Source organism: Ascaphus truei, chromosome 7 (assembly GCF_040206685.1).
Source record: "Ascaphus truei isolate aAscTru1 chromosome 7, aAscTru1.hap1, whole genome shotgun sequence".
In the NCBI taxonomy this organism is placed as follows: Eukaryota; Metazoa; Chordata; class Amphibia; order Anura; family Ascaphidae; genus Ascaphus; species Ascaphus truei.
Window position 1 is genome coordinate 51145419 of NC_134489.1, and position 16418 is coordinate 51161836.

A 16418-nucleotide genomic window follows, 5' to 3' on the forward strand; every position below is an offset into this window, starting at 1 on the left:
GGTACACTAGTTTAACCCCTGCATTACCTTAGTGGCTAGCCACTAAGGTATTGATGCTGTTTTAATTTTAATAATGTAGCAGCTTTTCCCCCACCCTAAGGCTGCGGTCCCAGTCACCGCCACAGCGCACGGCTCGGCGTGCGCTGTGCTATCAAGCCCCCCCCCCCCCAGTCCGGCCGGTCCCAGTCCCTACCTTGTCGCGCACCTTTCCCTAGCGTTGCGCGACAGGTTTTCAGGGAGGCAGGAGAATTTGACCTCGACATCTGCGACGGGGGCGTGGCCACGCCCCCGCCGGTGGTCCAGCCAATAAGGGCGAACCAGCCACGGGATGTCATGGCCACGCCCCCGCAAACCCACAGCCACAGTGAAAACTGGGGACTCAGCCTAAGTGAGATCATGTTGCTACCAGTGTACTCTGGTGCTGGTGCATACCTGTGAGGTAGAACAGAAGGCCTTAAATCTCCGTGGTGGTATACATCAGGAGACATCAGGACAGGCTAACAGGGATGGTTCGTCGGTCAGCGCAGCAGCTCCAGCCCAGGAGGATCCTGGTGCAGCCAGGATGAACCTCAGGGGCAACTCTTCTTGGTTATTCACACTACAGACATCGCACCAGAGAGGGTATAACTGGAGTTTATTAGGATCAGTACAGGTTCCATGAAGGCAGTACCCCAGGCTTGAGGCCCTGAGCACTCTTCCTCGGCATAACTTATCCCCTAACAGAGCAAGGCCTCAGCCCACTCCTATCCAGGAGAGACGTCTTTGCTTCATCCACGCAGGGAGATCAGCACAGCACTCACAACCCAGAACCCTTACTCTAACCCAGGGGAGCGCAAACTTTTGGTGCTGCGCCCCCCTGTCACTCTGCCCCGGCTCTCGCGCCCCCCTGCCTACCTTCAGCCGCGTCATATGACGCTGCGTGGGCGTGTGACGCGGCGTCTATTGACGCCGCGTTGCCATGGCGACACAACACAGATGGCTGAATCCCGGTAAGTAAACAGTTGCAGGGCCCTCACGCGATCCCCCGGCATTTAATTTAAATGCCTGGGGGAAGAGTGCGGGGCCTCTGCAACTGCCCGCGCCCCCCCAGCACAATCTCCCGCCACCCCTGGGGGTCGCGCCCCCCACTTTGCGCACCGCTGCTCTAACCTATAGAGAGAAAACTCCTCCTTCCCAGGGGAGTGGCTTGTAAGCCGTCCTCCTATCAGTCATAGGCCCCCCTGGTAATACCAGGCTACTCCTGAACTTTATTAGGTAACACACAAATAACAATACAACCAGGCCCTGCGGGTTTGTTCCCAACACTGCCCACTCTTTACTGGGACTTACAGTGCTTGAGGGGCCAGAGAATTAGTAGCACAAGGGGTCTTGGCTACAATAGCACACTGTAGTATTGAAACAGGGGGTCAACAGAGCTGAACCGCATCAATTTCAGCCTCGGGAACCCCCTGCTTCCTGAATTACAGGCCCTGGTATAGGGTGCTGGTATCTCCCTGCATTTTTAAATCTTCCGCATCGAGATATAAACATGGTGGAGATACCGGCACCCCATACCGGGACCTGTAACATGGGAAGTAGGGGGTCCCCGAGGTTGCATTGCATTGCAAAGCAGTAACGAGTTTAAGTATCTGAGTCACAATGGTTTTGTGTTTACTAACCATATGCATCTTCAAAAATTGCGTCTGTGTTTCAGAAATAGTTTAGGGGAAACCCCAACTGTGTTCAGAAATGTTTCCATGTGCAATATCACGTTGTCACAATGCAAGAAGTATAAACACTCAGCCATGTAACACTATTTTGTCATGTAAGATTTCTAATAGCTTTTCAGTTTTCGGCCCAACTGCACAAATCGGTGCTAGTCATTAATATTTCTCACACAGTGTGATATTAATACCATTCTGCTTTTGTGGTCCGATTTACTGGTCTGTTTGTTTGGTAAAAGAGATAAAGGTCTGAAAAAGAACAGGACTGGATTCAATTGACTTGGAGTTAGTTACAAATTATGCCTCTTCAACTATAACACTGCTAAAATGGTAGATACTGTATATTGCTTTCAATTTATTAAAACCTATATGTGTTTACAGTATGTGGGATTTGAAAACCTATAGTTGAAGCTTGTTTAGGTACAAACCCAATGTTGTCTATATATCCAATGTAATACTAATATAAATATTTAATTCAATATCTTTCAATTGGTTCCAAAGCACGAGTAAAAGTCTAAAACAGGATTACAAACTAAAAATGTTAATTTAGCAGAAAACTAAATATTTTTACCATTTATATTCCAGTATGTCTCAGTGGAATCAAGTTCAACAACTGGAACAGAGATTTTTGGAGCAAGTAGACCAGTTTTATGATGATACCTTTCCTATGGAGATACGACACTTACTGGCATCATGGATTGAACGTCAGGACTGGTAAGAATATGCAATAATATATTTTTATATAGAGACAAATGTGTCAGGGTTCTGCTCGCCACAAACCAGGGTCGGACCGCGAGGCTGAGGTGGGGTTGTAAAAGCACCGACCTGAGACCGCGCAGGCTGATCCGGATTGCGCAGTTCGTAGTCATATGTCGCAGGATCAGGATTGGAGAAGACAGCGTCGTCGTTGTACAAGCCAGGGTCAGAACAGGAGACGTCAGGATAAACATTGTCCATGCAGGAGTTCGGCAATAAGGAGATAGGAGAGACCCGCTTCAGCTTAGGAGCGCGGGGTTGGCCTTTGCGCGAGCGACGACCATGGCCCATGGTGCTGGTCACAGGAGATGGTAGGCAGACCAGAATAGCACACCGTCTTGCTGCACGGGTGCACCAGTGCTACAATGCAAAAGTCCTGAGCGGGCAAGGGAATCCACTGTTTCAGCGCAGGAACCAGGACACGGCCTCTCTATATTAGGGAAAGAGTAGGCCCCAGGAACCAGGAAGCTATAGATACAGGGAAACCTCCGCTTCAGTGCAGGAATCCAGGAGACTGCAGAACGCAGGGACGAACCTCTACTTTAGTGCAGGAATCCAGGAGGCTGAAGGACGCAGGGACGAAACCTCTGCTTCAGCACAGGGGAACAGAAGCTGAAGGACGCAGGGAATACCTCCGTATCAGCATAAGGGAACAAGCGGCTTGAAGGGAGCTGAAGGATGCAGGACGTAACCTGGAATCAGCATTGGAGAACAAACGGCTTGAAGGAAGCTGAAGGACGCAGGGCGTGACCTGGTATCAGCAAAGGGGAACAAGCGAGAGCTTGTGGCAAAACAGTTGACATCCAGTAAGGACTATGCTCGGCAAGGAGCATTATGGGCAAGCAATACTTAAAGGCCAGCGGGCCAATCCCCGGCGGGGGTGTGAAGGTCCTGCCCCTAATGAGTGAATGCAAGTATAGTTTGCAATGAAAGGCTGCACAGCTGCAGTAGATACCAGAGGGAGTGTGTATTGCTTTGAGTGAATCCAGGCTGCAGCAAACCTCAGGAAAGCTGTTCCAGAACTGCACCGGTCTGCAAGGTAACGTAACCAGTAAACCGTGGAGCGGATTCCTTACAGTACCCCCCCCCCCTTCACGCGAGACCTCCGGGCGAACATGAGCACTCATAGAGTTGGAGGCCCGGGAATTGTTGCTGAACCGTCTAGGATTGGGGCTAGAGTCGTACTCCAGAGACTCATGATTAGTCCTTAGTGTACCCCCACCCCCCGGTGAGAACTGTGGCCAGACAGGACCATCCATGGGCCTTGGGGACATTGAGTTGTTCCTAAAATTCTTTAGGTAGAAAGGGCCTCCGTAAACGAGCAGTTCTTTGGTGAGTACAGTTCTAGGATATAAGATTGATGGAGGAAACATCCTTGGTACATGGTTTGCCTTGCAAAATGTCTTGGAAATCCAGGGCTGTGAAGAACCAGAGAGTTCCAGAGCAAAAACGGTAGAAGAACCCCCACTGAAAGCCCAGTCCTTAATAAAGAAACCTGAATCTAGGATCAGCGGCCCTGATAGTTGATCGAATACACCAGGAGAAACTTTGTAACAGAAAAAGTCTTGGCTGACCACTGCATGTTGGAATTTGCGAGGAATTTTTCCTCTAGAAGGCTCCCAAGTAATGGTTAGTAAAGGTATAGGCTGGTTAGAAGCATCTCCCGGTATTGGTATGGAAGGTGACAAGGCAAGCAGTAAACCTGGCATAGGGACCGAAATCTTGGGATACGTACAGAGTATTTCCAACTGAGAGGAAATAACAGGGGCAACCGAAAATTCCGAGGGACAAAACCATGGTTTAGCAGGAGCAGAGAAGCAAACAACAGTAGAGCTCTCTAATACTGGGAAATCTTCATTGGGAGATAATATTGTCAGTGAATCAGGGATAGTCCTTGGGATCTTCAAATCAGTAGCTTGAGAAAAAGGCAGAGCCAGGGTAGTGGTGGAAGGGAAGCTAACATCAGAAGCTGAAGTCTGTACCTCAATGACAGGGCCCTGAGAATCAACAAGCAGCAAGTATGAACTATGAAAACTCTTAATGACATGCACCTTAGGAGTACAAAGAGTCTTCTCTAAAACTGCAATGGCCCTAACCACAGGGGTACCTAACCTGACAAAAACATGAATTGGTGTGTTTTCTAGTGCAAAATCTCTGATCACAGGACTCCTAACCGATAGTGAGGGTATCTGGGTTTGATTAGAGAAAAAATCAGATGTATTGATAAGTGACATAGAAACACTTACTGAGATTCTAAATTTGCTGGACATGTGAGAAAAAATACCCTTTAAGACAGGAGCTTTAATTTCTTCCCAGAGTAACCCCATGTTTGCTGGGGCATATTTAGACACAGTACTGAGGGACTGGGTTTCAGCAAAGGCAGGACAGCTAAACAGCTCAGAGTTAAACCCCAGGACTTGTAATATATGCATGGTGACCTCAAACAGTACTAAGGAAGTGACCACAGATATGCTGATCCCTGGAGAATTAGCCTGGAGAGAGAAATCAGGGGGACCCCCAGACAGGATACTCCTTGTAGGAAGAGCTTCAGAATCAGAAGGAGAATCATTACCTCTCAGAGTCTCAAAACTAGAAAGACACAATTCAGCGAAAAGAGAAAGAGTGTGCAAGCTTTTTACTAATCTATATGGAAAAGCGTCACTTTTGGGAGAAAACCGTGCGTCAGCAAACATTCCTGGGAACATAATATGAACCCCAGGAGAGACATACAGACTACTGTATGCCTTTAACCCTAAGCTTAAAGAGGAGGAGAACTCAGACAGTACATGGGGGTTAATCATAACTGCACTGGTCTCTGAAGTAGGTATTTGGTAAGGAATGTCTGGGAAACCAGAACTTACTGCAGACTCCATAATGTGGGAACTATGCGCTGAAGCAGGGATCACCGCTATGTGGGCGACAGGCTGGTTCAGTGAAATACCCGGGAGAAGGAACTCTGCGACTAAGCTTAGGGAAAAACCTGACTCCTGAATACATTTAACAGGAACCAGAACTTTAGCCGAAGTCTCCGGAGACGAAACTGCGGAAACTTGAGCTGAAGCAGGGGATTTATAGCAAAGAATATCTAGAGACTCCGTACGGTTATGGGAATCCCTCAATGCAACCTCTGCTGTCTGACTTGTGGACTCATTCTCTGAGGCTACAACGAAGGCATTAACTTGGAGGCAGCAAGAATTTACAGGGGTTAATGCAGACAATGCCTGAGAGTAATACATAGGTAACCTTTTCTCTGTATTAGAAGAGCGCAGGAATCTCTCGTCTGAAGCTAGGGGCGTGACCGTGGCTGACAGAGAACAGGGATTTACCAAAGGAAACTCAGAGAGCTGCCCCACAGAGGTTAATACAGAAATAACCCTGGGAACAGAACTTAGGGATTCTTTCTCTGACGGGGAAAGCGCGCAGGACTGTCTAGCAGAGTTTAAAGCTGGAAACCCCTCAAGACCTAGAGAGAGGGATTCAAAGCTAGAAATAGGAGAATCAAGGGACTTATTCTCTGATACAAGAACCTTAGTGTTAGTTAGTGACACATATGTGTTCTCCAAGGGGACCTCACAGGACTGATCGGCAGGGGTTAATGTAGACATATCATTAGTGTCAGGGAACCCGGGCATACAATCAGAGCTTGGGACTGTGGCAGTTGCTACGTTGGGAGATATTGGTAATAGTTCTGTTTGGTCATCTCCCGGAGAGAGAGATACGTCCCCCGGTTTAGCAACAGGACTGGTAGCCGAGGGATACCGCCAAACGACGGCGTGAGCGGCTAAGAGACGATCCTGTTTTAACAAGCAATCATCCAATGCACGGGAAAGTACATGCAGCGTCTCGTGAGCGAGAGCCACCATGACGGAAGGTTCCGGGAATACTATAGGAATGTCCAAGGATAAAGTCAGGGCATTGAGTGTACTACAGGCGTTGACCAGTTCCACAGGACTCAGCTCCTCCCCAGTTAAAGGGGAATCAGGGGAGCAAGCAATGTTAGCAATGGCCAAAACACTGGCCAGATACTGTTTTAAGTCTCTGAGGCAGTAAGCCTTATAAACCAGATTCTTACGGCATTTCTTTTGCAAGGGAGTCAAGCCCTCCAACATAAACGGATCTTCCATCAGAGGTATTATATCGCACAAATAATTATCCTCAAACTGGGACTGGTCTACAGGCTGGGACAGGTTTTTAGGAAAAAACTTACCAACCCACACCTCAGCGGGGTCCGAGTTTGTAGGGCCGAGCATACTGTCAGGGTTCTGCTCGCCACAAACCAGGGTCGGACCGCGAGGCTGAGGTGGGGTTGTAAAAGCACCGACCTGAGACCGCGCAGGCTGATCCGGATTGCGCAGTTCGTAGTCATATGTCGCAGGATCAGGATTGGAGAAGACAGCGTCGTCATTGTACAAGCCAGGGTCAGAACAGGAGACGTCAGGATAAACATTGTCCATGCAGGAGTTCGGCAATAAGGAGATAGGAGAGACCCGCTTCAGCTTAGGAGCGCGGGGTTGGCCTTTGCGCGAGCGACGACCATGGCCCATGGTGCTGGTCACAGGAGATGGTAGGCAGACCAGAATAGCACACCGTCTTGCTGCACGGGTGCACCAGTGCTACAACGCAAAAGTCCTGAGCGGGCAAGGGAATCCACTGTTTCAGCGCAGGAACCAGGACACGGCCTCTCTATATTAGGGAAAGAGTAGGCCCCAGGAACCAGGAAGCTATAGATACAGGGAAACCTCCGCTTCAGTGCAGGAATCCAGGAGACTGCAGAACGCAGGGACGAACCTCTACTTTAGTGCAGGAATCCAGGAGGCTGAAGGACGCAGGGACGAAACCTCTGCTTCAGCACAGGGGAACAGAAGCTGAAGGACGCAGGAATACCTCCATATCAGCATAAGGGAACAAGCGGCTTGAAGGGAGCTGAAGGATGCAGGACGTAACCTGGAATCAGCATTGGAGAACAAACGGCTTGAAGGAAGCTGAAGGACGCAGGGCGTGACCTGGTATCAGCAAAGGGGAACAAGCGAGAGCTTGTGGCAAAACAGTTGACATCCAGTAAGGACTATGCTCGGCAAGGAGCATTATGGGCAAGCAATACTTAAAGGCCAGCGGGCCAATCCCCGGCGGGGGTGTGAAGGTCCTGCCCCTAATGAGTGAATGCAAGTATAGTTTGCAATGAAAGGCTGCACAGCTGCAGTAGATACCAGAGGGAGTGTGTATTGCTTTGAGTGAATCCAGGCTGCAGCAAACCTCAGGAAAGCTGTTCCAGAACTGCACCGGTCTGTAAGGTAACCAGTAAACCGTGGAGCGGATTCCTTACAAAATGAACACCCATCTATATACCTGACAAAGAACTCATCATTTTCAGGATAGTTTGTTCCTGTCCTAGATTGTGGCTCCTAAAAGTGATGGGTTTTGTGAATGTATATTCTTATAAGTACAAAAAAACAAAACTACAGATGTAGCAAGACTTTTGGGGAAAATGTGAAGACCCGCGGCACATGTGTGGCTACAAGAATAATAAGTCTTGTGTCCCAAAAAGATTAACTCTGTAGGGGTCCTTGCTTTTGATTGGACCCCCATTGTTAATCGTTCGGTTGATTGGACCTCATGCAAGGTGAAAATACCACTACACACATTTCAGAAGAGCTGCGCAGCCATGTCCGATGCTTGTCTGCAGCTGCCTTTGCCTACCATCTGGATCTATGTCTCTACTCACTGAATGTAAGCAGGGCTGAATTTCCCTGCCTCTGGATTATGTAGATTTCCTTATATGGGGCGCTACATCATGAGGGGGAGGCTATATGTCTATAAGAAGTGTCCCCCTATCCTGTCCAGTCCCCTTGATGGGAAATACAGCCTTGCTAACAATTAGACATGGATCCAGAAGGCAGGCAGAGTTGACTGCAGACAGGGACCAGACATGGCTGCGTAGCTCATCTGAAAGGTGAGTAGGGGTATTTTCTCCCTGCAGATAGCCCAAAAGTATTAATGCTGTGGGGTCCAATTCAGAAGCATGTGACCTCGACCATCGCTCCTGTGCCGCCTGCCTTGACCCCAGCCTGGTTACCATTTATCCTGCTATCTCCAACCCCGACCCGGCTACCCATGATGACGGAATCCGCAATCCGGACCCGGCTTTGTGGTCTCAGGTCGGTATTTCTCTATGCCCTCAGCCCTGTGGTTCGGTCCTGGTTTGTGGCAAGCACATCCGTTGCAATCAGCTACCCACAGTCGATTGGGTAAAATGCTTGTCCCCCACTGAGCTAAGCGGGAAAGTGGCTGAGACATACCAGGAGATTGATATAGAGGAGATTGGCAACTACCCGCCGATATGCAATTACTCCGAAGTCATAACGACTGCAGTTTTGGTCCCTGCATTAAAGGCCCTACAACACACCCATATAGAGTTTGTGTCCCGCTTGATCCACTACCTGTAGTGATGGGTAACCGGTAGTGAAGGAACTCCATGATCTATTCATTTAGGAACAATTCCTGCTCTGTTGCCTTCGAAGGGTCCAAGATTGTGACCTGGACCGCAAGTGGGCAACTACCCAGTGTGCAGCCGAGATGGTGGACAACTTTATCACAGGCCGTCCCCGCCTCTGCTGCTGACAAGAGCTGTGTGTTCCCAACCTAGGGATGTAACGTAGCCACCCAGCAGAGGTATTCCAGTCAGCAGATATCCTTGCTGAACACGAGCACACCACATTTTCCCTGTCAAGCATATGTGTGTAGATTGCCCCAAGATGAGAAAAAGGCAAACAACGCATTGAGGTTCAATATGTAAAGTATATATATTATATCCACAATATTATAATTTAACACATGATACAATTTTGACCAATTAAAAACACAAAACAATCAATGCATTAAACTTACCTTAAGTCAAAATTGGTGAATGCAGCATGGGGAACATGGGAAAGATGGCTGGTAGGATAAGCAAATGATAGAGTTCGGAACACGATCGCCGCCAGCTAGATGTTGAAGTGTCTTGAAATCAAACCAGTCTGCGGCACCACTAGTAGGAAGGAGCTGCCCAACCTCGCATGACTTCTACGCGTTTCGCACTCACGTTCTTCATCAAGGGGTCAACGCGGCTAAACTCGCTCCAGGGCCACAGCCGATTAATTCATACTCGATCTCCTATGTCGGAATGGCACTGGTAGGAGACTGATACCAGGTGGTCCAGTGTGTTTAGAAAGTCACCAATGCTCCTGAGACAGCGCACCCAAACTCGACCCCAGTCCCTGAAGCAGACCACATGACCCTTGTGGGTCTTGTGCCGAACAAAGTATGCCAGATTCACCTTCACCACACAAGCAGCCAGCTTTCTTGATACCTGGGCTACCATGACAATAGAAAAGAGTACTACGGCGCTCTCTCTAGAGGAACAAAAAATAAATAAATAAGTTGTACGATAGTACCATGGGAGTGGACCCTTACATGCACCCAAATATTTGTGCAATGTGACGGAGTCCAATTGATGCTGCTCAATCCAAAAGGATCTTTCCAGGATCTCCAAGTCGAAAAGGAGAGAAAACAAATAATGGGAGCGCAAACCAGAATAAATACTCAAAAAAGTAAAGACTAAATAAGTAGCCAAAATAAGTCACAGACAGTAAAATAAACACACAGGTGCTTGAATAGCACCAGTGCACAGGTCAAGATGGTAGTGGTGATGTGGATAATAATAAAAGATATTACTTACACGGACATGTGTAAGCATGGAACTCCTAGAAGATATCTTTGGAATGTTCCTTTCCCAGCTGAATCCCTGGATGAGTCTCCAGCTGTTTACTTCTGTGTGTTGGCTGCAAGTTCTCCCAGTCACGGGGGATGTCCCACAAAACCAGGAAAATAGCACGGAGAATTCGTTTTCAGTAAAAGCTTATAGATTTAATACACAAAATCATCAAGAACTCACATATAAAATAAATCCTCGGCGGCTACAGCAGAATCCCGGATCACTGCGGTGCAGATGTGTCCCAGCTACTGCGTCCAGTATTCGATGCTGGAATGCAGATCAGTGAAGAACTACGGTGGCCGCCAGGAACCAAAAATGTCCACGCAGATGAGAGCAATGCGTTTAGCTGAATACTCAGCTTCCTCAGGCTCAGTGAATCTGCGTGTGGTCACTCATGAGGTTTAAATACAGTACCTTACTGTTAATTGCTGACCAGCTACATGTTTGCAACTAATCAGCTAATGTTGGTAGGTTATCCTCCTACAGTAGATGTGCCAGCTTTTACAATAAATTCTCCTGATTCGAAATGTCATAGACAACTCAGACGTCCATAGAACAGTAGTAGATCACAATGGACTTACATTATGTTATCAATACAAACAAATCTTGGAACAACACCTTAATCATAAAGTTTAAAACTGTACAACAGTAAGAAAACCTGTACATTGAATATAATAAAATTCACCATAGGTAATATAACATCCTAATGCAAACTCAACTGTAACTGTAATACATGGAAAGAACAAGACTAAACATTGTTTAAGTAATGGCCGTGTAAGTAATATCATGTATTATTATCCACATCACTACTACCATCTTGACCTGTGCACTGGTGCTATCCCAGCATGTGTGTGTTTATTTCACTGTCTGTGACTTATTTTGGCTACTTATTTAGCTTTTACTTTTTTGAATATTTATTCTGGTTTGCGCTCCCTTTATTTGTTTTCTCTCTTCTACCATGACATTAGTCTGCCCCAACCTGATTGCTCCCAAAGATATTCTGCCAAGCCAGCATGTCAATTTCCAAAAGCTAACTAACTCCTCGCCAATAAATGGAGTAAATGCTAAACAAGTCAGAGTAAATGTGCTTCTACAGTAGATAGACTAAATTCTAGACAGATGAAAGTAGACATGCAGAAAACCATAAATCACATTAAATAGACTGAATGCCATGAAGGTGAATATATACCTACAGAGAACCATAAATCACAGAGGCTAACACAAGGTCCCCTCCTAAAATATGGATGGCTGTACCTGAAGAAAGTGCACATCTAACAAATATCATAGCTGGAAATACACATAATAAAGGGAAAAATCCCCAACCTAGGTCGGTATGACCTATTCACTGTAAGCAGAGCAAATAATGAAATTACCCCTCTGTCTGATACAACAGAAGAATGATATTGAATCACTCATAAAGATATGTCACAATATGCATGCAAGACACTATGTACTAAATGTATCAGTGAGTATTGGTGTCTAAATAATGAAACAAAGATAATAGATGTATACTATAATTCAATTCTGAAAGGAGTATTTGCTTACAAGAATGGAGATCACAAATTATGGTAATCAATAGACTAAAAGAGAACCAAAAAAGGTGATTGGAACCGATCTCCCTGTTCCACAATGGACACAAGTGAAAGAAATGTTTCTGAGGTATCGGGTCCTGTTGATGGACAGCTGGGCAGAACCCAACTAGCTGATCATCCAGTCAACATTGGTGAGATTGATAAGATTTAGGCCATGGGGTAATCTCTTGTTCCAAGAGTCCCTGGGCATCGCCAATAGTCCTGGTGCCCAAGAAGGATGGAACCACCCAGTTCTGTGTTGACTACCGGCAGCTCAATGCCCCAATGGTCACGGATGACTTCCCTATGCTCCACATGGATGGGCTCCCTATTCCCCATGGAACTCAGTAGAGGCTATTGGCAGATCTCACTGACCCCGGGGCAATGGAGAAATCTGTGTTCATTACCCCAATTGTCTTATACGAGTTTTCCATGATGCAAATCAGACTCCAAAAGACTATTCATGGTCCCAAGGCTCAACAAAGTATCCGGACGTTCCTCCTTCTCCTTCCGTGCACCCCAAAACTGGAACAACCTACCAGAGACTCTCATATCCACCACCAGCTTAAGTTCTTTCAAATCTAAGGCTGTCTCACACTTTAATCTGGTCTGTAATTGTTTCATACGCTCATAATATACATTTTCTTTAACTGTGCACGCAATGTCTTGTATATAATGTATACCTTGTTCATTTATGTAACTGTACTTGTAACCATGTATTATTTGTTTTACTCTGTGCCCAGGACATACTTGAAAACGAGAGGTAACTCTCAATGTATTACTTCCTGGTAAAATATTTTATAAATAAATAATTCAGGGTGAAGAATACTCCATCTACCAACAAGTGCCTTCCTGATAGGTTTCTGGAGGAAATGCAACGATATGTCCGGCGTATTTGGAAGATCTGGTGGTCTTTAGTAGGACATGGGATATGTAAGGACCCACGTGCAGGGTCTGTGTCGGTCTCTGCAGGCCCTGCGATGGACAACAACCATGTTGCGTTGACAAAAACACCAGGCTTACCCACTTCCTACAAAAGGTGCAGTACCTCAGGAACTTCCTAGTTCTGTTCCACGGTGACACCAAAGACTGGTTATGATTCAGGATTGCTTGACTATTCTACTTGGAGTACACTATCAAATCACTAACCAACAGTATGCTCCATTACTGCCTACTCGCACATCTCCTTACAACTGAAGTAGAAACCAACATACAGTTATCCTTTATCTCATGCAAGTACCACCCCAAAAATCTGACACAGATGTACAGAACAAAACATGCATCCCCTATCTCAGATCAACTCAGCAAACAACTTTAATCCCCTTGTCCATCCATGATGATCTTTTCCGCCCAAATTCTTAATAGAATGAAACAATTTTTAGTTTTTCATAAACTGAACAATTTTTCCCCCTACTGGATCTGGGTGCTATTTTGCTATGCTCTCTCATTTCTCTGCAGAGTTCCTTTGTAAGGTCACCCTTCCCCTTCTTCCCACTGGTAACTATACATTTCTTTGTGATGTTTCAACGTACAATGCTAAAGAACTCAAAGTCTCTTTAAACCATATGTAATGCGATTTGTGGATTGATATGACTCATTGTGGTAATGTTAAATTCATAACCTTCCCTTGCTCACCATAGGCTTATTTACAATATGTTTTATATTGCAATGAATGCCAATCTACTGATCTATTTAACACTGGTGTTAAAGACACTCCTATAGTCACTTCCTTTCTTGATCATTACTCTCCTCTTTATTGAAGAGTCTTTTCTAGTCTTGCAAAATCAGCGGTCTATGAACAGCCTTCATGCTGGTTTCAGTAAATCTTCCAACACACGTGTGAACTATGATAAAAACAGGCAGTTTTTCTGACTATATTTGCATAAACTCATGGGTTGGAAACTCACTTATGGTATATTCTTCCTACTGTTTTGAGATGCTGAAATGATAGTGTTTTGGGGTCTATTAATCATTGTCCGTGCTGTAAAATGCGTCACTTGTTTGCACAAGATTTGCAGCTATTTATTTTGGATAAATCTGTTGCTCGTTTTTTCTACTACATTTTCTCCAAGCAATCTGAAGACCGAAAGATAACCCCTTATGTATAAACCAAAACAAGGGCTCCAGCACACACTGATTAATAGAGAAAACGAAAGAGTTACGGAATAAGCCAAAATGTAATTGCGGTAATAATAGAACAATAGGTATCACACAAATATGGAAATGCTACACGACTATAAATGCAGAATATATGGATCTTAAAAGGCACAAGAGTAAGGGGGAGAGACACAGGGAAGGGGAGTGGGGGAAAAAACACTAAAGGAAAAACTGCAAACAAATAAACATAGAGTAAGACAATGGGGGAGGGTAAGAGGGGCAACGTTTCCGGGTAACAACCACTTTTAATCCCCCCCCCCCTCAAACCATGTGATTGAGACGTTTATATCTAAGGTTCAACATGATATTGACATTTTTAAAACAACTAAGAAAGTATTTAAACATTATAACTTTACCAAGTTACAGAAGGACATCATTCTGTAACTCAAGGATGTCGTTCTGCTCAAGGATGTCTTCTTTCTACCCCCTTTTTATCTAAAGCCCTCTCCCGCCTTACACCTTTTTCACTGACTGCCCCACACCTCTGGAATGCCCTTCCCCTCAGTACCCGACTAGCACCCTCTCTATCCACCTTTAAGACCCACCTTAAGACACACTTGCTTAAAGAAGCATACGAATAGCACTATGAACATTCTGAACACATGATACATAAAGCTTGGCCCCCTGCAGACGCACTTACCAGAACTCCCTCCTACTGTCTCTGTACGTTCTCCCTACCTACCAATTAGTTTGTAAGCTCCTCGGGGCAGGGACTCCTCTACCTTAATGTTATGTTTATGTCTAAAGCACTTATTCCCATGATCTGTTATTTATATTATCTGTTATTTACTCGATTACCACATGTATTACTACTGTGAAGCGCTATGTACATTAATGGCGCTATATAAATAAAGACATACAATACAATACAATACAATTAGTGATTTAGAAACGGATAAAGATATTATCCTTAAACCCTCAGATAAGGGTGGAGCACTGGTAGTGATGGACCGGAGGGATTATAAACTAGAGATTCTGAGACAGTTGGGGGATGAAAGTTTCTACAAAAAAGTTGACAATGATCCCACAAGAGAGGTGGCGAATAAGATCTTAGTTAGTGAGTGAGAGAGGCCCAAGTGCTATATTTACATCCCCAAACACATCTTCATACAACATGCTAAGAGACACCTGGGCAGAGAAAGGAACACACCTGAGATACCTATAGATATATACTAATTTCCTCTTTTTCATATTGTAGTGGCCAAAAGGTTGAATGGCATGCTTTCGCACAAAATATGTGTAAATAACACATTTTCGTGTTTGCTAGGAAATGGAAAAATCTACAGTAGCAATCTCTATTAGGGGTAGACCGTAAGAAGTCTGTTAAATATTTATCAATACATTAATTTAGTTTAACATAACAATAAGTCATAACACATACCCACAACGGTGATTAGCATTAGGCTATCCTCGCGTTAACCTGACAAAATATAACATTATTAACGTTTCATATACAGTAGCTGTGTTTTTCAGTTTGTAATGTGCTTTAATTTGAAATTGCAACATGCTCATGGGCGTTATGTTATAACGCACATGTGTAACACGTCACTAATGCATGTGTGTTAATTGACATGCACATTATACTTTTTCCCAAAGTACATGTGCAATTTCAAATATATGTGTCTTTTTTAATGCTTCTCAGCACAACGATTATCCCTGTTCATGCAGGTAACGTAACACTGGTCGTTTTATGAACCACCGTTGTTTTTGCATATCCTTACCTTTGAGACTACCCGTTAAATGGAGGAAAACGAACGTCCGTTACCTAATTAGGTAACATCTCGTTAGTAGGTCAGATTTAAGGGAGCTTTGAGTATCTAGCCTTTAGTGAGTTAACAGAAACCTAGTAACGTCTAATTTGCTTTATTTAATTTTACATTATTTACATAGGGATGCTGCATCCAACAATGATCCGCTGGCCACTATTCTCCTACAGAACTTGATCATACAGATTGAGGAGCAGCTGAACTGGGTTTCCCAAGAGAAAAACTTGTTGTTAACGCACAATCTCAAAAGAATCAAGCAACTTCTTTTGGTAAGATAACTTCAATGCTCACATCTGAGGCCCATTCATTGGTCTTTATCGCTCTGAATATTTCTTAATGTTAATCCTCAAGTATAGAGAATGTTTCTTATGGAAAGTACAATGAAAATGTGGAAATTCTTACCTTTGCTGACAGCGGTAGCAGGTACATCTAAATCAGCACTCCCTTCCAGAACTATTTTTTGAAGTGAAACTTCTTTGCTGGGACCAAATCGCTTTTTCTTGAGACGGAAGTGGTGACTGCTGGCAGATGAGGCCGTCGGGCCGCGCATGTGCTGAAGCTGCCCTCACCACATTGCCAGCTCGCACATGCGCAGATGCGGCCATCGCCGCAATCAAGCGCAAGCGCACAACACAGAAGGGTCCTTGGCCCTTTGCGTATGCAGAGGCATTGTCTGTTTGCACATGCGTCGAAGCGGCAATCGCCGCGATCAAGC

The 16418-nt window shown here is 45.2% G+C and overlaps 1 protein-coding gene across 1 annotated transcript in view; it reads left to right on the forward strand.

The window, feature by feature from the left end:
* STAT4 (signal transducer and activator of transcription 4) overlaps positions 1-16418 on the forward strand; it is a 102790-nt gene that overhangs the window by 17065 nt on the left and 69307 nt on the right. The window contains exons 2-3 of the mRNA XM_075608354.1: positions 2289-2417; positions 15828-15972. Coding sequence (XP_075464469.1) covers positions 2290-2417; positions 15828-15972 — 273 coding nt within the window. The 5' untranslated portion in view covers position 2289. The remainder of the gene's footprint in view (positions 1-2288; positions 2418-15827; positions 15973-16418) is intronic.